The sequence below is a fragment of the Polypterus senegalus genome, chromosome 16 (assembly GCF_016835505.1).
Source record: "Polypterus senegalus isolate Bchr_013 chromosome 16, ASM1683550v1, whole genome shotgun sequence".
Lineage (NCBI taxonomy): Eukaryota > Metazoa > Chordata > Cladistia > Polypteriformes > Polypteridae > Polypterus > Polypterus senegalus.
In genome coordinates this window covers 21,962,806-21,989,698 of record NC_053169.1, presented here as the reverse complement: position 1 = coordinate 21,989,698, position 26,893 = coordinate 21,962,806, and the positions used below count along the sequence as shown (strand labels likewise).

General features: G+C 36.1%; 1 protein-coding gene across 1 annotated transcript in view; it reads left to right on the top strand.

The window, feature by feature from the left end:
• LOC120516907 (calpain-2 catalytic subunit-like) overlaps positions 1-26,893 on the top strand; it is a 79,045-nt gene extending 52,152 nt beyond the window's left edge. Inside the window, exons 10-21 of the mRNA XM_039738912.1 lie at positions 2,368-2,537; positions 4,468-4,479; positions 7,019-7,230; positions 13,416-13,455; positions 16,669-16,734; positions 17,085-17,142; positions 18,818-18,882; positions 20,548-20,616; positions 21,410-21,488; positions 21,981-22,097; positions 24,835-24,893; positions 26,097-26,893. Of these exons, the coding sequence (XP_039594846.1) occupies positions 2,368-2,537; positions 4,468-4,479; positions 7,019-7,230; positions 13,416-13,455; positions 16,669-16,734; positions 17,085-17,142; positions 18,818-18,882; positions 20,548-20,616; positions 21,410-21,488; positions 21,981-22,097; positions 24,835-24,893; positions 26,097-26,120 (971 nt within the window). The 3' untranslated portion in view covers positions 26,121-26,893. The remainder of the gene's footprint in view (positions 1-2,367; positions 2,538-4,467; positions 4,480-7,018; positions 7,231-13,415; positions 13,456-16,668; positions 16,735-17,084; positions 17,143-18,817; positions 18,883-20,547; positions 20,617-21,409; positions 21,489-21,980; positions 22,098-24,834; positions 24,894-26,096) is intronic.

Sequence of the window (26,893 nt, the reverse complement as noted above, 5' to 3'; positions counted from 1 at the left end):
TGAACAAAAGCTACATTGATGAAGAAAGTTTGGGAACCCTTCAGAATTTTCTCTATTTCTGCACTAATATGACCTAAAATGTAATCAGATTTTTACACCAAAAACAAGATAAAGGGGAACCCAATTATTCAAAAATAACACAAAACATTATACTTATTCTTTTATTTATTAAGCAAAATGATCCAGTGTTGCATATTTGTGTGTTTAAAAGGATCTGAATCTTTGCTTTCAGCAACTGGTGTGACCCCCTTGTGTACAAATAAACGTTTCTGGTACACACTGATCAGTCCTGCACATCAGCTTGGAGGAATTTTAGCTCATTCCTCTTTGTAGAACTGCTTCAAATCAGGGATATTGGTGGACTTCTTAACATGAGCAGTTTGTTTTATGTGCTTTCACAACGTTTCTGTAGGGTTAAGTTCAGGACTTTGTCCATTCCAAAATATTAAGTTTCTTCTACTTGTGTGTTTAGGGTCATTGTTTGACTGAGTTGCCTACCTTTCTCTTGAGTTGAAGTTAACAATTCATAGTTCCATCAATGACAGCAAGCTGTCCTGGTCCAGAGGAAGCAAAATAGGCCCAATTCATGATACTGCCACCATCATGTTTCCCAGATGGTTCTTATGCTGGAATGCAGTGTTTGCTTTTTTGTCAAATGGGACACTTATCATTCAAGTCAAAACATTCTATTTTAGACTCATTTGCCCATAGAACATACTTCCAATAGCCTTCTTATTTTTCCACATGGTCTTCAGCAAACTTTAAATGGGCAGCAATGTTCTTCTTGGAGAGTAGTGGCTTACTTCTTGCAACCCAGTAATGCACACTATTGACATTCAGTGTTCTTCTGATGGTAGACTCAAGAACAATGACATCAGCCAAGGCAAGAGAGGACTTAAAATCCATACAAGTTATACTGTTTTTTGTGACTTCCTGGAGTTATCTTTGTTGGTCAACCAGTCCTGGTGAGGGTAACAATTGCGTTGAATTTCCTCCAGTTGTACACATCTGCCTGACAGGGGACTGGTGGAGTCCAAACTCTTACAAAATGGTTTTGTAATCTTTTCTAGCCTGGTGAGCATCAACAGTTTTTTTTCCTAAGGTCCTCAGAATTTCCTTTGATCGAGGCATAACACACTTCCACAAACCTCAGACTTTGATAGCTTAAGATCCAGACTTATGCCCTTTATATAAGTCAGGGCCTCCCAAACTCAAACCTTATTGTCATCCCATTCATTGACGCACCCAACGCTAATTTCCTCTTTAAATGAACTGGTAATTCTAAAGGTTCACATACTTTTTCACACACACATACATGCCACTGGATCATTTTATCAATAAATAAATGAACAAGTATACTAATTTTGTGATATTTATTGAGTTGAGTTCTCTTTACCTAGTTTTAGGACTTTGTAAAACTCTGATCATGTTTTGGGTCATATTTATGTAGAAACAGAGAAAACTCTAAAGGAGTTCACAAATTTCATCATCTTTTCCCACTGCTATGTGGGTCAATGTTTTAAAGGTTTTGGCATGATTTTTATGGCTAGATGGCTTTCTAGCACTACTGTATATAAAGCTAAACGTAAAATACACTTAGGATAAAGGCATGCCTATTGTTTGTTGAAGAATGATGAAGAGGACCAGAGTGCTCTTTACTCCCTCCACTTCCCCTACAGCATGCAAGGTAAGCCTAGCCAAAGGTCAGCAGGGATCTAAAACTAAGCAATACAGGCTGAGGTGGACAGACAGTCTGGCACAACTTGGTTTTATAACTCATAATAAATACAGGACACTTTTTGTAATCTAACATCTTTTACTTACCATCTTTGATAAATCACTAGTTTTATCAAGAAAATAAAATCTCAGTTTTATTGACTGCACTGTGTTTAAACTTTTTTAACCATTTAGATTTTCTGTTTATTCACATTTTGTTGTGAATAATTGTGTTGCTAACAAGGCTTACTTTTATACAACCTGAGCACACTGCTGATAGAAAAGTCAGTTCCGTTCCTTACCCATAATAAAGGAACAATTAAGGGTGTAACTTACATGTGGGCCTGCCTGGCTAAATCCAGCCAAAAGAAAACCCTTGGAAGACATGCCATGGACAGTTTGGTCTGATTAGAGACACATAATCTTGAAGAACAAGCAGAGCAACCTTTACTCTAAAACTATATTAAATAAATACTGCTCACTGTAGTAAAACCTTACATCTTTTTCTGGACTTGAATGGAATTAGAAAAAATATCAGAAAAAATTTAAATCAAAAGTGTAAAAATTATTTTCTCAAATTAAGTAATGTCTTCTAATCATCTTCCTGAAGCAGCTTTTTGTTTAGAAGCCCTTTTGATTGTGTCCTGTCAGATACATTCTGGATGAACCCCCAGTATGTGATTAAGCTAGAAGAGGAGGATGATGAACACCATGGCAATAATTCAGGATGCAGCTTCATAGTGGGCCTCATTCAGAAGAACCGCAGAAGAATGAGGAAGATGGGTGAGGATATGCACACGATTGGCTTTGCCATCTATGAGGTAGGAATATAAATATCTGTACGATTTTGAGGCTGCTTATGTAATGTTTGTGGCACAACAGGCTTTGCATTTGTGATACATCTTTACACTACTTAGTTTCATCTGTGGCATTCATCTACCCATTTTGTGAACGTTTTCTAATGTAAGACTTTTTTGATGCAAGTTTATTACTGACATACTCACTTGTAGTTGTTTAATTTAATGCACCCAATCAACTGCACAAACTATCTGTGTACTGTTGTATGCACAATGACGTTCTGTGAGAACATCCATGTAAATCATGGTCAAAGTTCCAGGCAGTAGAAACTACAGTATTAAAAGTTCCAATGCCAACATTTCTACTACACAGATAGTAGAATTTTCTATTTTTGCAATGATACATTGAACTCTGCATACTTTATAAATCCAGTCATTACAGGAACAAAGCAAAATCTACCTCTTCAACACAATTTACAAGTCTGCTAAATAATTAATTTGAGGTTATATGGTAAGCAGAGGAAATAATTCTTTTAAACCTAAGGACTGATGTGCAGCATTTTTGAATTGGCAGGTGACATTGCCCCCTTACAATGTTTTGACACCCTGATATATTTCCCTGCTGGGGTGTCTTCCATGAGAAGTTACCCCTGTGTTACACTAAACTGGTGCACACTGATTTAATGTCATCCCAATGATTACTACCACATATGCGATACTTGTAGAATAAGCTTTGTCTCTCTGCATCCCTTTATGGTAAAATAAGGTTTAGAAAATGCAACACTTGGCTGTTTCATATGCAAATATCTGCAGACCACCTAAATTATGAGACAGATTTAGTGTTTTAAGGCTTTTCTTCCACCTGTACAGCAATGGCTCTAATGTAAATCTCACAGTAAGACTGGAAAATTTGCTAAATTAAATGTAAAAAACAAGCATCTAGGATAATGACAGCAGATGACTGTTTTGGGGAAAACAATCAACTTTAAAAACGCTGAACGTGTCCTTTTTGATTAGAAAACACACCTTGACCTTCACTTAAAATCAACAGAAACAGAAGAAAACTGCCACCCAGGTAACATATTTAGAAACAGTACAGGGCATGCTGATGATACTGTTTACAGATTCACAAGTAAATTACAAGATCAGAGGCATGTGTGAAGAAAGCCAGAGACTAACATCCCAGGAAATTTGATCCAGTAATTTCTCCTTTTGAATTTTCTTGGTCTGCTTTTATTTGAACAAAGCAGAAAATTTGCTGGCTCAAGTATGTTATCAATTCGATGTACTGGTTTTGCTACAGGTTGTCTAATCAAAAATTTGGGCAGCAGTATGTAAAAGTATAAAAATAGCTTTAAGGAAATGAGAAATATTCTGAAATAAGGTTTTCAGGTCTTCTGCTGTTTACGTTTATTCTTGAGCACTTTGGACATTTTTCCAAACTTTTCTTAACTTAAAATTGAGGTTTTTTTAATGTTCTTTTCTTTGCAGCCCTGATAACCTTAGGTAGTGTGCTGGTTTCTATTATGGTGCTAGCACAGTACATGCATTAGTTGTTTACACAAGAGACCCCTTCTGATTTAATGGTACATGGTTACAAATTCCACCCTAAGAAGATATGAATGTATGTATTCAACAGTAGAAGAACTGGAACCAGAATTTGAGGGTTATTAATAATATATGAGGATCCACCTCCAGAAATTGCATAGTAGTTCTTATACACACTCAGGCAAATACTGAAAAAACAAAACACCTCAACAGAGTTAAAATGACAATTAGATGAGCAAGGTAAAGAGTGAAAAGGCATATAAGGGACAGACAGCATGTGAGAAGAGGGGCTGGCACAGAATTCAGTATAGCATTAACAAAAAGCTGATTTTTTTTTACGCTGTTATTCAATTTTCTACTTAATCTGAAAGAAATTTTTTTTTTTTTTTCCTTTTTTCTATTTCAGGTCCCCAAACAGGTATGCATCAACGATGGGAAGTAAACAGTTGCAGTGTCTCCTGAGCCCGAATCCAACCTGAAAAGATTATTATCCAGGATAACATAAGAAACAGCAGTGAAATAATATTCCCTGAAATTCCATCAATGCTACTTCCATGAATATGGATACACAGTGTCTGTGGCACATGTAGTATGTCATCTAGGACATTTTAGTGTAGCTGGACCAAATTAATGCTTTTCCAAGGGATACAGAGTATTGATCTCTATTTAAGCAACTTTCAAATATAATTTACCTGGTGGAATAAAACAGGTCTTAGGTTATAAAACAGACAGCATAGACATTCTGGAACAGCAAGATAACAGGGGCTCAAGATATATATGAGTAGACTTGCTCACTGATAGCCACTGGTGTAATCTTCCCCTGGAGGTTTGCCAAGCCTCTAAGGTAGCTTTTAGGGTGGCTGCTCTTTCAAGACATCAGGTTCACAATAACCCCATGCTGTCACAGACTGCTGCAACTTTGTAGTTTTGGCTGGATGGTCAGGTATGATATGCTACAGAATCCTCAGAAAGTATTAGGATTCTCTAAGTGTGTCACTGTCTTTCTCTTACTCTAATGTCCTCAATGAATTTAACTTATGAGCAATGTTTATACTAACAGGCCATAATGTTCCCCGCCTATCTATATTAGTTTGGAGAAATACTGTCCTACTACCACCGTAGGTTTCTCTTTCTTACTGAGATCTCATTCCTTACCCCTTTCTTGCACCCCCCTTTTGCCAGCCAGGCAACCTCATATAATGCCAAAATAATACAGAAATTAAGAATACAATTAAAAGAGAAAGCCACTCTTGTTAGCCTGGGTTCTACGGCAAAAAACATGCCTGAGGAAGACAAAAGGAAACCTGTCCATTGCCTGGGACAAAGATTTACTCACACTAGGCCAATAATCCTACACACCCTTATTTAGCATGTGAGAGAAAACTAGAAAACCCAGATGTATGTGAAGAATGTATAAACTACACATTGACAGTCCCCAGTGTGGGATTCAAACCCAGTCTGTGAAGATTTGCACCTTATCCAATATTGGCTACATTACTGTGTGATTGGCCAAAACCAGAGAGATGACATACATACATAAATACATAATAAAGCAACACTAAAAATAATCAGTGCTCTGTAACTTTGGTACTTCACTGAGTAGTCCTTTTCAGTTAAATACATCATAATATTATTGTAACACTCCAGGCACCTAGGTTGAAATAGGAAACAATTAACTGTTTATGTAGTGCTTGCATGTTCTCCCTATATTTATTTGCATTCTCTCCAGGTACTCTGACTCTCCTCTGACATTCAAGTTAAGTTAATGGACAACTCTAAATTATTTCAGTTGGAGTGACTTTAAGTGTGTGTGTTGTACCATTACCCAGTTCAGGAAAAGTTCTTGCCTTGCACAGGATGCTGTTGAGATAGGTGCTGTTTCTATAACAGCGCTTCCGGATTGGGGGTGCCAGAATCCATCGAGGAAGAAAAATGAAAAACATTATTTGAACAAAATCTTAATTTATCTATCCATTCCTAAATTATTAAATGGGCAGGCTATTTCGTATCAGTGCAATACGCTGCTTGTTAAAACGGATGACTTCCACTCTTAAAAGCACTTAATGCTCCGTGGGTATTATGAACTATCGTATCTGTTCAAGTTCTATTTAAATTTTAAATATAAGTAAGCTTTATTTAGTCGACAGAAATATCTTTGGTAGGAATGTAAGTTAAATTTAGTCATCATTGCATAAATTTTTCTTTGCATAAATTTTTCTTCACCATAGAAATTTAAAGACTAAGTTCAACTTACATTCCTACCAAAGATATTTCTGTCGACTAAATAGAACCTACTTATATCCAAATAGAACTTGAAAAGATATATTTTTCGAATCTGATCGCGCATTTTAGATCGACTTGACGCGCACTACATCGAGCCCGCGAGCTATTGTGGTCTCGCCCTGCCTGCCTCAATAAGTCACCGTCGCTTCGCTCTTACTTTTTTACCGTTCATTTAATCATGGCTAGTCGCGAAAAAATTAGAAAATGGAAGGAGGATTACACTGAGTATGGCTTTACCAAAACAATTATTAATGGAGAATAAAGTATCCATTATTCATAAAGCTTCAATTGGTGATCTGTTTTTCTGCGTTTAACCTCATATTTTTTCATACTTCTCAAACCAAGGGGGTGCGAAATCGGCCTCGTCCGTCACAAGGGGTGCGAGAGTAAAATGAATCGGGAAGCGCTGTTCTATAAGAACCTGCTAATGATAAAAGGGTGCAGAATATGAATGGATGAATTACATACTGTAGAGTTAATTTAAAATGCTGTTGAAAAATTCAAGAGAGTGACCAGAAATTAGGGCTAACTCCAAGTGGCAGATTTAGGATACAAATTATCATATTCTTTACCGCTGTTCTCCCATTATACTTGTTCCATAAAATATTCTTTCTCATTTTTAAAAAATTATACTTTTTCAGTTTCTTTTGGGTGTCTTTTTTTTATCCTAATAGTTCCATGGTCAACTGAACGTCCATTTAGACAAGAACTTCTTCCTGACTCATGCCCAGACTGCCCGATCCGAGACCTTCATTAACATGCGAGAAATAAGCAACCGTTTCAAGCTGCCTCCTGGAGAGTACTTAGTCGTTCCTTCCACTTTTGATGCTAACAAAGATGGAGACTTCTGTTTACGTGTCTTCTCAGAAAAGCAGTCCACTGCAGTGTAAGTTGCATCTTTAAATGTTTTCAAAAGAAATTATATACATTATAGTGCATGCAGCCATGAGTAAATTTGATTCCGAAGTAATGCTGTAGCTACATATATTCAGTGTAATTATTATTATTATATTTAGCAGGTGTCTTTATACCCAGAGTGACTTTAAAAATTAGAATAATTTCAAGTACAAGAGATTTACTTTACAACATGGCAAAGACATATGCACTATATAAATTTACATTGAATTTAATTAAATAATCACACTGATAAATACTTAAAAAAGTAAAACAAAAAAAATAACCAAGAAGACTAATTTCACAAACAACCCTATTATAACTATAAATATGCCCTTGAGGACTGAATATTACTAGTGAATAGTTTTTAGAAAATGTGGCAACTGGGCAATGTACTAAATTATTTTTTCTTGGTTTTAATTAACGTGCAGTAATATGATGGATACAGTATGTGTTATGTTTGAATGGTAAATAGTACTTTCTTTTAAAGCTTATAAAAGACATTTGCTAGGGCCAGTTCACAAGAAGTTTTAACAATCATTAATGTACAAAGGGCTAAACCAAAGTCAACCAAAGAAACTAAGATCAAAACAACATATTTTCATTAAAGTGTTTGTTTTCTCCAGCACATCTGTCATAAAGTCATTATTAAAATGTAATAAAGTGTGTAGAAATCACACTAAAACTTGATGATGCATAAAACTGGGCGTAAACAGTTCCACACACTTCCCCTTTATAAACCCCAATTAATGTGATTTTTAACACACATGCACACATCTACAGCCCCACCCCTACTCCTCCCAGAATTTCACGTATTTGAATACACTATTCAGTATAAATAGCCCCTTCCGTTCAGTGTTTTATTAAAAGACAATGGTAAAAGCACATGTAAAAAAGAAGAATTTCACCAACTGCGAAGTGGAGGCAAAGAAAAAAAGCAGTGGTATGAGAAACATAAAGGAAGCTGATGGGATGGCACAAAAGTTCAATTTCAGAAAATTGCACAGTGCCAGAAATAAAAAAAAGAAGTGGTCATATGCCAAAGTCGACATGAAAGGCGAGTGTCTGAGTGTCATACAGAAGAAGCATATTTGGACCACAGAGGGAAAAAAATAAAAACACAGTGAAGAAAAAATCTATGTTGAGATTAAAGTCGAAATGTTGACTTTAAACTCAAAATTTCCACTTCAATCTTGTAGTTGGGTGGAACGGTGGCGCAGTGGTAGCTGCCTTACAGTTAGGAGACCCGGGTTCGCTTCCCGGGTCCTCCCTACGTGGAGTTTGCATGTTCTCCCCGTGTCTGCGTGGGTTTCCTCTGGGTACTCCGGTTTCCTCCCACAGTCCAAAGACATGCAGGTTAGGTGCACTGGCAATTCTAAATTGTCCCTAGTGTGTGCTTGGTATGTGTGTGTGTGCCCTGCGGTGGGCTGGCGCCCTGCCCGGGGTTTGTTTCCTGCCTTGTGCCCTGTGTTGGCTGGGATTGGCTCCAGCAGACCCCTGATATAGCGGGTTGGATGGATCTTGTAGTTTATTTTTTGATTCAAGTAGAATGCCATACACTTCATCTTGAAATCTATGTTTAATTTACTAGAGTTTCTCAAATCCTATCGTAACTAAAGTAACATGTTAAATGCATCATATTCTATGTGTTCCCTGACCCAGTCATCAATCACTATGTGCGTCTTAAAACGGCTTTCTTTTACGCCAACAGGAGCATGCAGGCAGTGATGGCCACACAGAATACATTTCATTCATGATATTAGAGATCTCTGAAAATTTTAGAATACTAAGATGTATACTTTACAGTCATGTGAAAACATTAGGACACCCTTTGAAAGCATGTGGTTTTTTGTAACATTTTTAATAAATGGTTATTTCATCTCCGTTTCAACAATACAGAGAGATTAAAGTAATCCAACTAAACAAAGAAAACTGAGAAAAGTCTTTTCAAGATCTTCTGTAAATGTCATTCTACAAAAATGCCTATTCTAACTGAGGAAAAAGATAGGACACCCTTGCCCCTAATAGCGAGTGTTACCTCCTTTGGCTGAAATAACTGCAGTGAGACGGTTCTTGTAGCCATCTACCAGTCTTCGACATCGGTCTGAGGAAATTTTACCCCACTCCTCAATGCAGAACTTTTTCAGCTGTGAGATGTTTGAGGGGTTTCTTGCACGTACAGCCCTTTTCAAGTCACCCCACAGCATCTCAATGGGATTCAAATCTGGACTTTGACTTGGCCATTCCAGGACTCTCCATTTCTTCTTTTTCAGCCAATCTTTGGTTGATTTACTAGTATGTTTTGGGTCATTGTCATGTTGCATGGTCCAGTTCCGCTTCAGCTTTAATTTTCTAACTGATGGTCTCACATGTTCTTCAAGCACCTTCTGATACACAGTAGAATTCATCGTGGATTCTATGATGGTGAGCTGACCAGGTCCTGCTGCAGCAAAGCAGCCCCAAACCATGACACTTCCACCTCCATGCTTCACAGTTGGTATGAGGTTCTTTTCTTGGAATGCTGTGTTTGGTTTACGCCAAACATGTCCTCTGCTGTTGTGTCCAAATAATTCAATTTTGGACTCATCTGTCCAAAGAACATTATTCCAGAAGTCCTGGTCTTTGTCAACTTTATCTCTGGCAAATGTCAGTCTGGCCTCGATGTTTCTCTTGGAAAGCAAAGGTTTCCTCCTTGCACACCTCCCATGCAAGTTAAACTTGTACAGTCTCTTTCTGATTGTAGAGGCATGTACTTCTACATCAACAGTAGCCAGAGCCTGCTGTAGTTCTCGAGATGACACTTTAGGGTTTTGGAGACCTCTTTTAGCATCTTGCGGTCTGCTCTTGGGGTGAACTTGCTGGGGCGACCAGTCCTGGGCATGTTGGCAGTTGTTTTGAAAGCCCTCCACTTGTAGACTATCTTCCGGACAGTGGAATGGCTGATTTCAAAATCTTTTGAGATCTTTTAAATCCCTTCCCAGACTCATAGGCTGCTACAATCTTTTCTGAAGTCCTCTGACAGCTCTTTTGTTCTCACCATGGTGCTCACTCTCACTTCAACAGTCAGGAGCACACCAAACTAAATGTCTGAGGTTTAAATAGGGCAAGCCTCATTCAACATGCAGAGTAACGATCTACTAATTATGTGCACCTGGTGTGATATACCTGTGTGAGATCTGAGCCAATTTAAGAGGGAATACATGTGAGGGTGTCCTATCTTTTTCCTCCGTTAGAATAGGCATTTTTGTAGAATGACATTTACAGAAGATCTTGAAAAGACTTTTCTTCAGTTTTCTTTGTTTAGTTGGATTACTTTAATCTCTCTGTATTGTTGAAACGGAGATGAAATAACCATTTATTAAAAATGTTACAAAAAACCACATGCTTTCAAAGGGTGTCCTAATGTTTTCACATGACTGTATATCATTTTCATGAACAAATGCATTAAAGCATGTATTAAACATGTGGGAGCACAGTGGCACAGCAGTAGCGATCAGCTGGTGTCCCATCCAAGGATTGTTCCTGCCTCCTGCAAGATGCTTGCTGGGATGTGTGCGACCCAGGATGGAAAAGTAGCAGTACTGTCTCTGTCAAACATACCAATCCCCACTTCCTGTCCTTACATTTTCTTTCTCCACATAACCAATTGGTACATAATAAGCTTCTCTACAAAATGTAAAACCAGCTATAAGCTCATTACACAGATTCTTCAAAAATTTTAAGGAACACTGAAAAATCTTTGTTATACATGTTTAATTATTCCATCCATCCAGGGTCACACCAGTCCCAGTAAGCATAGTGTGTGAGGCAGGAACAATCCTTGGACAGAGTGCCACCTCATTGCTATGGCTGCGGGACTGTTCCCCCACATGTTTAATTATTAATAGTATACATTATTTAAATGAAGTTAAATTATGTATATTACATTTTACAGATAGATTGTTAATGCATTTCATCGTAAAAATGACACCAAGTATACACCCTAGTATTCTAACAGCACATAGCTCCAAAAGGAAAGCTCTTGAAAATCTAAATTAACTTAGAAGCCAATCATAATCATCTGCAAATATGCGCTGTCTTCTATTTAGTTAAATTTAATTCTTTTTTTGTCATCGTATGGTACAATGAGATTCAATATGAAACTCCTCCATTAACTTATTTTCCTATAAAATAATAATATGATTAAAAAATGAAAAATAAACTATATGAAAGCATAACTACAATATACTGTGCATGTATATACAGGGAAGGTAATTGTAATTATAAGCACCTGATAGACTGATTGAGTTCATTTATAGCTCTTGTGATGAAGCTGTTTCTGAGCCTCGAGGTCCATGCAGGAAAGACTCTGAAGCATTTGCCAGATGGGAGAAGTTTAAATAGAGTGTGCGCGTGGGTGAGTGGAATCCATGCAGATGCTGGTGGCCTTCCTTGAGGAAGCATGTGCCATAAATGTCCTTCAGGGCTGGAAGCGGTATCCCGATAATCCTCTGCGCTCTTGACACAATTCGCTGTAGAGCTTTCTGATCACTGATCAGTGATGGCGTCATCTCACCTATACTCTTTCTCTACATTCCAGCCTTTCTTCCTTCCCCTGATGGAAACATTGCCACTGCCTTAACTCCTCACCACTGCCTTAACTCCTCACTTCAAGTTCCTCACTTTTAAGCTTTTGTCAGGAAATACTGTACCTGGTGGGCCACTGGTTCTACATGCCATGCAGAAGTCCTCAGGCTGAATGTCTACAGCATCTTCTATTGATTACAGCTTTTTCTGACAATCATGGACTATAAAAAGGTGAACTCCAGATAGGCTACCCTCCTACAATAACTTAAAGAAGCCCATTTGTATTCAATAATGATTCCATAACAACTGCCAGTGACTTGTGAAGCTCCACATAAACTAGTAGAAAGTTTCCTGCTGCCTTCAAAATACTTCATACTCTTAAAGCTCCCTAAATTCATCAAGCAGCACCTTTCAGGTTCAAACCTTGGTCACTACCTGTGCTAATATCACAGCTTGCTGTTTCATTCGCTTACATGGTTTGCCTCAACTTATGCATGACAGGATGAAAAAGTAATTTCTATAGACTTTTCAGATCAATGATGGCTGCAGTTGTGGATGTGGTAGTAATGTGTCATTTTAACATTGTTAGTTTCAGCTGTATGCTGTTGCTTATTCTTAGAAAGGTTCTGAGACATTCCAGTATGAATTTCAATTTATATTTATATTTATTTATTTATATATAAAAAAACAGGGCTTCAATTACTATGATGCTTTTACTCTGCACTTAATTATCACCAAAAGTTAACAGTTGCTTAATCCTTGTTTTTGGTTTGGCTATAGCAACTGCAATTTGAGATTCAGCAGACAAAAAACTGCCTCTCATTTTCACTTAAATTTCATTCCAGGTTCTCAGTTCATGAGTTGCAGTGTATTTCAAATTTTAGATGGGGAGCAGCACATGGTTCTTTTTCTTGAGTGGTCGTGTAAGGTTGTAGATTATGACAAGGGCGTTACGTTGTGCCTTTGTTGTGCACTGGGACCAGAGCTGTATAAATGTATGCTGTGTACATGATTGCAAAGCTTGGATAATAACATAAGAGGTTGCCTTAAATCAGCTGATTATTCATCCATCCATTTTCCAACCCGTTATATCCTAACTACAGGGTCATGGGGGTCTGCTGGAGCCAATCCCAGCCAACACAGGGCGTAAGGCAGAAAACAAACCCTGGGCAGTGCACCAGCCCACACGTACACATCAAACACATACTAGGGACAATTTAGGATCACCAATGCACCTAACCTGCATGTCTTTGAACTGTGGGAGGAAACTGGAGTACCCGGAGGAAACACACGCAGACACGGGGAGAACATGCAAACTCCACGCTTTGAGGACCCAGGAAATGAACCCGGGTCTCCTAACTGTGAGGCAGCAGCGCTACCCACTGCACCACCGTACCGCCCTCAGCTGATTACGATAATGTCAAATAGCTGATTTGTAATGTTTAGCAATTTACAGAACTCCAAGGTACCTGTTGATAGTTTCAAGGATCTACTGTAATCTCAAATTGAGATTTAAAGTTTCTAAAAATGCTGTTTTTAGGCAAACTAGGTAACTTTGCCATGTATATAACAGATATTAGGCTGCATAAGTAACTGAAAATTATTTTTCAGGGCCTGCGATGATCCTATTGATGCCAAGCTTGATGATCAGGTAAATGGAAAGAAAAAAATGCTTAATTTATTACCAGATATTCACTGAAATTATTTGAGATTCTCTGCACACTTGTTTTTTTATTAATCATATAGAAAATGTTGCCAATCTGCCGGCTGCATTTCTTCTTTAATAGCAGAAGATGCCATCTTTTTCAGTCTTTAACTGATGTAACTAAATGTTTAACTTTTTGTAGAAGCATAAGGGACATGCCAGCCCTTTTAAAAATAAGCAAAAATATTTACTACAACAATGGGTTTTATAAAACATAACAAAGGAGGAATACATTTAAAATATAAAGTAGTAGAGAAGGAAAACAAAGTCCTGCAGTTCTACTGAGACTAAAACTTAACATGTTTTGCTGGTGACTTCCCACTTTCCCAACTCCCAACACTAGCTAAAGGTTGCCTCTTGTTTTCTTTCTCTTTCTCCCTTTCCTCGTATCTATGGGCCCTCTAGTGAGTCTTTCCTACAATCAATTTCAGGGTTTGGGATACATTTTGAGGAGCAGTTTAAGTTTTTTTTGCCAGGGAGAGGAACAACTAATACAGCCTCTCCATTGAGACAGCTAATAAAGTATCATTGAGAAAAACAGAAAAGGTTTGCATATTGGGTTTATTAATTTGGAGAAGTCTTATGATAAAGTGCCACGTAAAGAGGTCTAGTGGTGCATGACAAAGTAAGGTGTATCAGAGAAGTATGTGAGGATTTCCAGGATATTATGAGGCAGTGAGGTGTTCGGGGTAACAGACAAGATTTCAATTAGAGTAGATCAGCACCAGGGGTCTTCTTTAACACTAGAATTACCAGAGCCTACGAAAAAACTCATAGATCCGTCCCACCTTAAATTGCTTTGCATCTCTTCGTCAGTGTCTTTTGTCCTGTAAATGTGTGGATAAGCAGCAAGCAGCCTGCTATCACATCCCTCCACCCTGCACAGTTTTCTCAGCTCAAGTCAGTTTACCTGCATGTCAGTTGCTTAGAGTTGTCGAATGTTATTTACCTTGATTTATTTACTTACTTCCTACAGTGTAAAGTCACAAGTAGAATGCAGAGCTTCCCATGTACATATACAAAATACAGCGATGGCAAAAGTGCATTCTTGATCCGATGTAGAACCGTCGTCATGATTTGAGTTTACCTCTGTTATACTGCGTCTATGTGAAAACAGCAGTGTCAAGTGCCATGGGATCGTGAATGCGGCTGATAGAATAAAACTATATAAAAAAAAAATCAAAGCTAACCTTTACAAGTATCATAAAATACACCGGCTGTTACAGACTGGAATCAAATGTTTTTATTCTAAATTAGTAAGAATACAAGCAGCTCACTTCTCAAAACTGACTCGTCCGGGATTGAACCCGTGAAGTTTTGATTACCAGTCAGCAGTTGACACTGTTGCGCCACCGAATCGGTTGTAGCAAATACGTGTCAATGTTGCATCCTAATGCGGGTTCTTTTTCTGCAGTTATATTTTTGAATAAAAGCGCATTTGTTCTGTTATATTTGTAGCATTTGTGAAAGTGTTTCTTTGATATTTGGAATTCAGGCTTCACACATTATACACTTCATGTCTACATTTTGTCAATTATTACTAAAACATGAAAAATGTTTCTGTTTTAACAATGTGTTTACATAGATCGTTGTAGACACAGAACACACATGAAATGCAAGTGTTCCAAATAACCATATAGTATTTATAAAAGGTGTCATTTTTGGATTCAGATGTTAGACTGCAGGAAGAGCTATTGATAGGAGTGGATAAATTTAAATATCTAGGATCAGTGGTAGCCCAGGATGGAAAACTATATGCAGAGATAACCTATAGAGTGCAGTGTGGATGGAACAATTGTAGTAAGGTATCAGGAGCATTCTGTGATCAAAGAATTAAGGTGAAGGTTAAACATGAGGTTTTTAAGACAGTGTTAAGACTAGCAATGATGTATGGAGCTGAGATATTGGCAGTAAAAGGAGCTCAGGAGAAGAAGTTAGACGTGGCAAAAATGAGAATGTTGAGATACATGTGTGGAGTTATAAAAAAAGGGCAGAATAAGAAATTACACAATCAGTGATACAACAAAAGTGGGAGAGATATCTATGATGGTAAAGGAAAATAGTTTGAAGTGGTATGGACATGTGATGAGGAGACACAGTGAATATGTGGGCAAATGAGTAATGGGATTGGAAGTACAGGGGAAGAGAAAATGAGGGAGGCCAAAGCAGAGGTGGATGGATAAAGTAAAAGAAGGAAAAGGGCTTGACTAGTGAGGAGGTGAAGGACAGAGCTGGTTGGAGAAGGCTGATCAAGCACATTGAACCCACTTAGAAGTGCGAAAATATGAAGAGCAAGAAGAAGAAGAAAACATACAAGAAGAAACCATTCAGTTAACTCAAGTTCTTTTAGGTATTGAATGATAACACTGCCCGGTACCTAATCAGGAAATTTTAAATTTGTTGAGATTTCCACTCCATCAGAAAAGCATGGTAGCCTTTTTTGGTATCCCCAAATCTGTCTGAGAATTTTCTTATTGATTTCTATCTTAAATGCTCTTCTTCTACTTTCCAGTGTCCTCAAATACATGATTCATTATTTAACTGAATAAATCTGCTAGATCAATATTAATTTTCTCTTGTAAAATGCAAAAGATCTGGATTAGCTTACTATAGCGATAGACCTTACTAAAAAGGAAAGAGGTTAAGATCCCTTAGCCTATCAGAAGAGGACAAGCTCGTTAGTTCTGGAAAGACAATGGTAGCTGCCCTTTTCTGCACAGCTTCTAGTGTTGCTCCTTTTTGTGGTGTTTGTAACTGACCAAATTCAATCTTACTATAAGGTTATACAATATTAGCCTTATATTCCTTGATTTGTATCAAACTCTATGATCAGTTTCAACAATGGTTTACTTGCTGCAATCTAGTGCCTTGAGGGAATAATGCTGATTTTACTCAGTTCCTATCACCTCTCTCTACTTGTGATTTTGTAGGAGATTTGTAGGAAATATTTTTAAGTCATGGACAGGGCACATTTCCTTTTAGGCCAGTTACTGGGGGCCAAACCTCTTTTTGCCATTTCCATCACCAAGGCCTTTTTAACTCTAGCAACCACTCACAAATTCTAATCAGGTCTATTTTAAAAGTTTCAGCCACAGTAATTAAAGGAAGGCAGTACATTCCACTTGACTGATTTTCATTTCTAATTCTTTTTCCAATTAGGATCTTGTCCCAATGAGTGAAATTGATGTACAGTTCAAGAATCTGTTTTCCAGGCTGGCAGGGGAGGTAATGTGTGCAAATACTGACAGTCAAAATACCTCCATAAAGTGAGATTTAAATCTCTCAGATAAATATATGCTATATAATGGAACAATGTAAGTTAACTTAGTACTTTTTACAAGACATTTATTCAGTGTGATCATTCACTTTAGTTTTTTGTTTTCTTTTTCAATATTTTGTTTCTTTCTTTTTACTGCATTTTAATTTTTGTGACCTAAATTATAATATCTAACACTATATTCAACCAGCCTTTGTATTTTAATTACCAAACTACACTCAGTGTTGTCAACTTTTATTGGAACTTTTTTCATTAATGTATAGCTTAGTCAAGTGTTTTTTGTTCTCAATTTTTACAGGACATGGAAATCTCTCCACATGAACTCAAAACTATACTAAACAATATTGTATCAAAGCGTAAGTTTTTACTTGTTTTAAACAAAGCTGACTTGTGAAATAGTATCAATATATATTTTCCTGCCAAGTCCAATTTTCACAATATTCAATTCAGCTTTATTCTTTGTTTATTCATTCATAATGCCTTCTACGGTGAACAAACAGCTATAAAGATGTATTAATATTATAACAAACAAAAAAAAAACAAAGCCAAAAAACACCAACAAAAACCTTACTACATAAACATGTCTAACATATATTTACTCATAAAGACACTCATTACAATTTTAAAAAAATCATTATGACGATTAAGGTTTTTAAAGCTTTAAAACCCAGAAGACAACAGAGGAAAAAAAGTGCAGAATATACATGAGAAAGGAGAGGTGAAATTATTAACAGTGAATAGCACAGGCCAGCGCATCAAATTCTGATGCAATATTACTGAAACAAGATGATGTTTCTGTAGCCTAATGTTAAGTACCACCTTTTATACCCACTTAATCCATTAGACTGCACCTTATATTAAAATAAAAACAAAATTTAAAAAGTGTAGTAACTGCCATAGAAAAGGACTGCATGTTTTCAGTCAGTCATTGGGCATATTTTATTCACACCATGTGTCCACCCATCCATTTGCTAAACCTACTTAATCCAATGTAAGGGATTTGCAAAACAAATCTGTTAGTACACTAATCCTGCTTTTGTGATGTGATGAAATATTGCAAACTATTTTTTATGAAAACATTCACGTGGTACACAATGTTGATTTCTTTGGAGATAAGTATTGTTTTGGGTATTAACTACACGATATGAATTAGATTAGATTACATTAGATTAGATTATATAAACCTGATTAATTCTAAAGGAAAATTCAGATGCATACAGCATCAGAAACTTAAACAAGGATACAGAATCTCAGGACAAATCATGCAGCCAATCAATCAATAAATAAATATTGTTCAGATATTTCAAAATGAGTTTAAAGAGTACATCCAGAGGAAACACTAAATTGCCTCATAGCATTTGGGCAAAGAAAAAAAAAACAAAAACAGTGGCACTTCTTAGCACACTGTGAAGGTGAAGGTTAAACATGAGGTTTTTAAAGTGATCGAAGATAGGGGATAGAGGGGATTTTTCAAGATGACATTCAACTTTGCCATCATCCTCTTTTCCACTACAGCTTCCAGTGTGTCCAAACATTGTCCTGTGATAGAGCAGGCATTCTAGATAAATATGTTCATGCATTGTGCTTCTTTTGAGCTCAAGTTGTTTTCCCAGGAGACTGCAGCGTAGAACAACATACTGGCTTCTGTGGCCTGCTGCATGCATCAGATATTCTGCCTCATAGCTCCAGGAGTCTAGGGTAGTTTCTGAATCCTTTCAGTCTAGTTGAGGAGTTTCCCTGTTCTCCCTATTCCATCTGTGGATGTTACTATAGTCAAAATGATCTGTTATCCAGTCCTGATTCTTGCCTTGCACAATATGCTAGCAGAACAGATTCCCATACCTGGCAGGTTAAGTAGATGGATGGACAGATGGATAAACCCTCTGACACAGACATGTCAGTCAGCTATCAGATTATGTACATTTTGACTTTTCCCAATTTTGTATCAGATTATAAAATCAAAGCAATTGTTATTTTTTTTTCCTTTCTGAGTTATACATCATTGTTTTACAACACTATTATGTTTTACAGGCACTGACATCAAAACAGATGGGTTCTGTTTGGACACCTGCAGAACTATGGTCAATCTTATGGATGTATCCTAAATTTTGGTCTGGTATTTTAAATTATATTGCTTACTTTTTGGGTATATATATATATATTTCTAGTGATAACAAAAAAACTTGATAAAGAATATGGATTCATAATGTAACTAAGCTGAATCAATTCAATTAATATGATTTAAGAAATGACTATTTAACCTATTACTCTTATCATAAGAAAATGAAATTAATTCAGCAGTTCACATTCTGAAGTTAAAAATGGCTTTCCTAAAAAACGTTTTTGATTACAGGCACAAAAAAAGAATAAAGACACAATAGCATGCCAGTCCAGTGCATAACCCACAAATTACTCTCTGGTTGTGAAAGTACCTACTAAGAATCATTACACTGGTCTGCACAAACATTCTCTGCTGTATTGCTTGATCAGGGCAGGTGATGTGAAAAGTGATAGTTACAGTTTATCAATCAATCACTAGAAACACATGGAGGTTAACACCTTTAAAAACGACATGGACAACAATCTGTGAGAGTTCAAAGTAAAATTCAGAAACCATTTATACATGAAGAGAATCATCACATTTTCTCTGCTTTTAGTGGAGCATGCCCAATGTGTTGTTATTGCTATATGAAAGATCCAACTCACTTTTACAAGTGTAATGATAAATTTAACAAATGTCCAGGTTAGCACTGAAACAAAAAAGGTTGGGTAAAAGTGTTAGTATGGTAGAAGCTTTAGAGGAAACACAACTTAAGGCTAAAAAACTGGGAGCTAACTGAGAAGAAATAGAAAATAAGATAAGAAAATAATTATAATCGAAATTAGTAGCAAATAAAATTACATTTCTGAAGTCTCTGGTTTGAACAGAAAGTGGGAAGTGAAACAGGAATATCTGCCAGTTGCAGATGATAAAAAATGTGTTTGTAAGTGTGATGGACAATAAGGATGTAACGAATGAACTGCTGGTTCAGGATCACTATGTTGATTGCAAAAGATGGACAGGATGTGGTGGGCATGTACAGTTGAAAAATAGTTCAGGGAATATTTTTATTGAAAGCTAGGGATCAAGAATGCTTAAATATTTATTATCAGTGCCAGAAATGCTTATTTGAATGTCAACTAGGTGGACAACTACAGGAATGGCTTTTATGCAATCACACATCACATCTTTGCTACCACTGCCATATTTCTTTAAGCTCATCTATAGGGACTGAAGACATAAGGATAAGTTGGGATCTGGGATGACTGAGCATATTGTCAATGGTTTTAATGGTGTTTTTGTTTATTTTAGTCTCTATGCATTGTTTTGTTTCAGCATCATTTGTTGGCGAAACTGGTGTGCCATATGTATCTTTGCTATGCAGTTCTTTCTTTAGTGTAAAGGCAGGATGTGTTAGATTTTGAGTAAAAGTAAACAAATGCAAATTAGAAAAGAAAGAAATTTAAAAAATCAAAAGATACAAAAACTGGGATTTTTGTATTTCTTTTCTGATATCCTACAAGACTTTAAATGTGATCCCTCATTAACTAAAGAAAACAAATGAGGTTGACATTGCTCTAAACACTAGTTGTTACTTTCCATTAGTGTCAAAAACTACACACAGAGCATTTAAGTAAGTTGGTAGAAAAGAAAAACATGTTGACATAAAACTTTGCAGTTACAGCAATGCAACAACGTATCAACCTTAACGCATAAAAAGACATCTGGAAACGGTAAACTTGGACTGCAGGAATTTGCAACATTGTGGAAGAAAATCCAGAAATACCTGGTGAGGAATTTCTTGTTTCTGTTATTTTAATTCTGACTTAATTAATTCACTAAAAAAAATGTCCCTTTTCCAAAAACTAAACATGTTCACTAAATAAAGTAAAGTGTTCTCTGAAAGCAGGTGGCTACGTTATTGTAAAAGCTCTGTCAACCTATCCATCAATCCAGTTTTGCACAGGTTTGGTCTCACTACAGAGTTATGGGAAATTGATGCCTGTTCCTGCACCATGGGGCATAAGGCAAGAATGAATTTAGGATGAGTCCAAAAGTTGAAAGCATGTCAAACTTATATATTCATCAACACTTGATTATCCATCCATCCAGTAGCTGTATTCACTTTGTATTATATAAGGGAGCTGAGCACCAATGTCTGTCCCAGCAGTATCTGTTGTAGGATGGTAACTAATACTGGGCAAGGCATACTCTCCAGCATCATAGGCTTTTTGCTAAGAAATTCTTGTTACCTTTGATGAATTCCTTTCCAGTCCCCCCAAATTGTAATCCCACAGCTTCTCATCCCTCCACAACCTCCTTCTACTTACAATGACATTAGGATAGACTCTTCATCTAGCCGATTTTCTCTTCTATGTGCTGCCTGTTCTGTGTCACTTTACCACTTCTTTTGTCACCATAATCTATCATACTATGAACATAATTTCTCTGTCTTATTGCTTATCATTGTTAGTCTTAGATAATTTGTTTCAAACACTAAGTAAACAATTTAGATGCATAATGGTCTAATAACATATAAAGCTATGACCATCATCCAAAAATCACTGAAATTCATTTTGCAGGAAATCTATAAGAAAAATGATCTGGACCATTCTGGTACCATGAGCACACCAGAAATGCGGGGAGCTTTAAGAGATGCAGGTACTGTATTTATTGTAAAACTGTTGCCAAAGAAAGGTAATACTGTCTTATAGGCTCTTGATATAACACAAGACACATCTCACATATTGTAGATTAATTTTCATGTCTGGCATTAGGCCTACTCTATTACCAATGAGGATTGTATACATCTTGGTTTTTAATATACAAAAGCTAAATTAAATAAGCTATATTAAATGCTCACTTCAGACCAACCAACTTTGAGTTTATCATTTTGCGGAGTTGTGGTATTTATTGATATGTTTTTGTAGATTTAAATAAAACTCAGGAAAAAGATTCTGCTACAACAGAACAAATGGTGTAAGTTCTCTGCAGTGTGGGTTTAAGATTGTTGGTTTAAATCCCATTACTGATGCTGTGTGACCATCAGTATCTCACTGTTGTTAGTCGCCTTGATTAAACAAGTCAGCCAAATAATACAATAAATAATAATTTGTCACACTTATTGAGTATTTTTTTTCCCCCACACTTTAGGTTTTACCTTGAACAAACGTATGCATGAAGTTATTATTGCACGATATGCAGAAGCAGACCTAACCATGGATTTTGACAGCTTTGTTCTTTCTTTAATTCGCCTTGAGCATATGTTTAGTAAGTAAAACTTCACCAAAATCTAATTTTTAAAAGATTCAGTCATGTATACTCAACATTGTTGACATCATGTCACAATGATGGTGCTTTACTGTTTACCAAAAGGAACCAAAAAAGGGATATTGACCATGGCAGTTTGAAACAAAAATCTGTCATATTTATATTCTTAAAGTCCACCTTGAAGAATCTAAAATATATCTTAAATGTGATGATCTTGATAAGTAAATTTCACATGCACAAGTCTGAATATTACCGTTCTACCCATCTTTTACTTAGTCTAAATACGTTTTTAATTGTGCATTCACTCTTCTAAACATTTAAATCAAAAAAGTCTGGATACTTTTAGATTTTAATCAAAAACAATTAATTGACGTGATTATATTTCTCTCATTGTATTTTTTACTATTGTCTCATGTTACCTTTTACTGTTGTCCCATTTCCATTATATTTTTTTCTTAAAATGTGAAAGAGTACACATCAATGAGATCTCCCTAAAGAAAAACTGTACTGCACTATAAAGTTACTATAGTTGTCCCTTTGAGTTAAAACTACACTTACCAGAGGCGTTTCAAAGGAAACTTTGGAAAAAAAGAGCATGACCGTTATGCAGAATTATAGTGAGTACTACATTTGACACACAGCAAATGTCCTGTTCACCTTAATTCTAATGTGCAGTTTTTTTGGGAATACTTGGTTCACTAAAGTTATATCGATTTTAAAGGGACTTAAAACTCTTTAATAAAAACAGTGAAATTAAATATTAAAGTAAAACCTGCAAAATTAATTTTATGGCCATGAGAAAAGGTAGAAAGCTGTGAGATGTATAGGAGGAATGATGACATGTGTGCTCTCCTTAAACAGGTCCTCAATTCAACACAATTTAAGCATGTTAGGGCTTTTGAAATCAGAATGAACTGTATAAAGATTATTTTCAAACTGCAATGTCTTGTATAATTTCCCAAATGATAAAAACGTAGGCCAGTGGAATATTGTGGAATTTCCTGCTCTACTGTAGATATGAATATTTACAATATTCAGTGTTACAATATGTGGTTTTAATGTTTTAAAAAATGTGGCACCCATGTGCACTTCCAGGTAGACAGCAGCAGTGGGCTTGGAAGGTATAAAGATACTGAGAGACCATAGAAATAGAGGGAAAAACAAGAGCTGAAAAAAAGACAGCATTAAAAAACAGGAGCAATTTGATAAAAGAAAAGGTGTGTTTGGGGGCTTACTCAACTGCTTTGAAAGCTAGAATATTTTCATTTTTTTATTTACTTATGAAAGAGACATATCTCACATTTTTGTCTCTTTTTTTATTTTTGTAACAAAAACTCAGGTTAAAATAACTGTAATAATAAAATGTAATTCCATGTATTAGTATAGTACACATGATACATTTTTGTTTGGTAATAGCCCTTTACAACATCATGTTGTTGAAAACTTAAGCCCAAGTAGGTTTGTGGCAGCTGAAATGGAATTTCACAGACACCGGATTTCATCTTAGGTAATGTAAAAATTGCACTTTTTGTGTATAACCTCCCTCTGACACACTAACACTAAGGGCTTTCAGTCAACAAATTATTCAGCATAAGTGTGTCATGAAACGCTACTGGGGTTCCTTTATACCAACAGCAATATGCCCACATAATGCCTCACATGACTGTGACATCCAAGTCAGAACTTTTCTTTCTTTTATAGTCATTCTGGTGTGTGTTCAGACCAAAGTGTGTGTGTATTTATTTATTTAAAGATCTTCAGTAAAAGGCCAAATTTTCCGATGGGGACAAATAAAGCTACATCTATCTATCTATTTTTATTTATTGGTTGTAAATGTTTTATGGCTATATGTAGTTTATATTTCCTAAGCATAAGCATTTTTAAATAAGTATCCATTGGAGAATTAAAATTTGTTGATTCAAGTTAAAATTGTTGGCTGCAATGGAATATATATAATAGCAGGTCACTGTGTTGCTTTGCCTATAAATGATATAGTGTCAGTTATATATTGAAGTACTATAATCTGCAACTAATGCAGCCATGAGGATGTTTTTTGGTGTAACATAAAAAGCGGGTATATGTGTATTCACTCTGTGTTTACAGAACCATGCTTGCATAGTTCCTCTCCTATTTTATTAGTTTCTAGATAAGTTAAAGTGACTTTTTGCTTTCCTTGCATTTTTTTACTTTTCTGGTAACAAATATCATGTTGCTTACTTGGCATGATTCAAGCAGCATGACAAGTGAGTCGGTGCAATCAAGTTACTGCTTATACAGTATAGGCTGCATCAGGTATAAGCCTCTGTTATCTGGGGTACTCGGCAGGCATTTCACTAAACTTTATTGGGAATCTGTTTTGCTATAAGGAGCAGCAACTGGATAAATTAAAAAGGAAACTATACAAAATAGACACACTGAAATAACCTCTCTCAAGGTAAATTTGAAACAGTAAACCAATTTGTAAAATTCACACAGAATGTTTCTCTCTCTTAATATAGATGACTTTGAAAATTCTGTAATACATTCCATTGTGAGTTTCTGAAATTTTTAAAATGTGTACAGTATGATCTATTCAAGATATTTCACATAAAATGTATCTTCTTTGTGTTTCTTTGAAGAATAACTGCATTGTATTCAGTCCACTGGCAGCAAAGTTGTTTCATGAGGACATAGATAATTTTCTATGATGCTAAAATGTTAAAAATGTCATTGATACCAAAATTGTGTTTTATCGTAGGAATCTTTCAACAGCTGGACAGTGCAAAGACTGGAACTGTGGAGCTAAACTTTTTCCAGGTAAAGTTATGACCTCTTAAATTAGAATTTTCTCTTATACTACCACTATAGTGATAATCAAGACTCTCAACTTTTAGCTGAAATTAAGGATTCAGACTTATTTCACTGGACTTGTGACACAGCAGTTCTTATAACTTTACATAAAATCCACTACACCTGTAAAAGGGAAGACTGAAAAAAGACAACAGCTCCTTCACTAAATCACCATTTTGATATCTTCCATTCAGTCAGACTTGCATAATTTTATCCATCTACACCTTCAGCGCTCAGAGATTTTCAGCTGCTCTTTGTTCACAAAAGAGAGTTAGACAGCTTTGTACTATGACAAGGGATTTGCTATTTAAGCTAAAATGTATTCCACTGAGCTTGACTTAAATCAGATTTTAAGATTCTTCTAAACTTCCAGACTGTTATCGGTAATCCAGACCGATGCAACAAGAGATATTTTCTCAGGAAATAAAAGCTACTTTAAATGTTTATACTGTCATTTTTCAATGCCTTCTACTTCCATTTCTGTAATTTGAGTGGACATTGTGTAGACTGCTTCACAGTCCTATATATTTAACTTCAATTGCTAACCAGGGGCTCTTCCATTGATCATTTTCCATTGGTTTCCATCCCGATGTTATGCAGATTTAAACACTAAATTGACCCAGTGTGTGTCACTGTGTGAAATGTACTGTTGTGAATTTGCGCCTTATCCAGGTTTTCTCCTGCCTCCTCTTTTCTGCTGCTTTTTACTCTGTAGTGGAAGAAGTGGATTCGGTTAATGAATGGTTGTTGCAAATTAAATTTGTTGCTTGCCACAGTCAATACTTATGCAGCATATCTCCTACATTTTGGCTGCAAATTTTAAGGTCTCCCATGCTTGTGAAAGGTTTCTGTTATTGTGCTGTATAAAGGGTGTTATATCAAATATGACTGTTTAATTGATTGTAATAAGTAGAAACAGGGTTTTACAAAAAATATTTTCTTAGGCCTGTTCATGAGATTCTCAGAGCTTCTTAATCTAATTCATGGTTAGGCAACGGTGGGCATCACCCAGAAACAACCTCTGGGTGAGGTGCCAGTCCTTCGCAGGTTCATGCACATCTGCCTGCTTTAGAACTGCTCAATAACCTAACTCATACAATACTGGAATGTAAGAGGACCGTTCTAAAAACTAAAGTATGTTAATTTTTTCCCATTTTTCTTTTGTTACAGTGGATCAGCCTTACATTGATCTAGAGGACTAATCAGGGGAACTGCTGATACAAATTTAATTTGAGAATAAAGCAACATTTTTTAGATCCCAACATAACCACTACTTTTAAACATGCATATGTGACAGTGCGTGGGAATGTAATTTGGTTTGCATTATATTACTGTTTGTTTTGTTTTGTTGTTTTTTTTTTTTTAAATGGGCTGAAGTAATAAACATTATTTTTTTGGGTGATAATCATTTCGATTTTTGCTCCTAAACATTTTTGCATTTATTGATTATGCCAATATCCACATTTATGTACTTTGGGTAGTCCTTATGCTTACTTAAGGAATATTCTGTTTTCTTATCACTTCTTCGCTATTGTGAAAGGTGCATAGCAATAGTGTTGCCATATCTGCTATTATAAGAAACTAGACAGATCAGCACCAGTGCAGCATCTCAGCTCTTTAATGTCAGGTTTGATTCTTAGTTCAAGTGTCTTGCAATTGAAGTTTGCATGCTTCACCCATCCAGATACCTGAGTTTTTTGTTTATACTTTATTTTACTCTAATAGACCAAAGTCAGTTTGACTAGAAGTGCTAAATTGTTCTTTGGTTTATGGGTGCCTTTTTATATCACCCAGTACTGTACTGTATCAACATATTATAATTATAAAGAGAGAAATGTACAATAAAAGAAGAATTAAACCTTCTGGTCTATTGAAATGGTGCTCAACCCCTTTAGTCTGTTCTATATGTTCCTAAAATAATGTAATACTAAATGTTTAATTAAATAAAAGTACACTGAACAAAATGA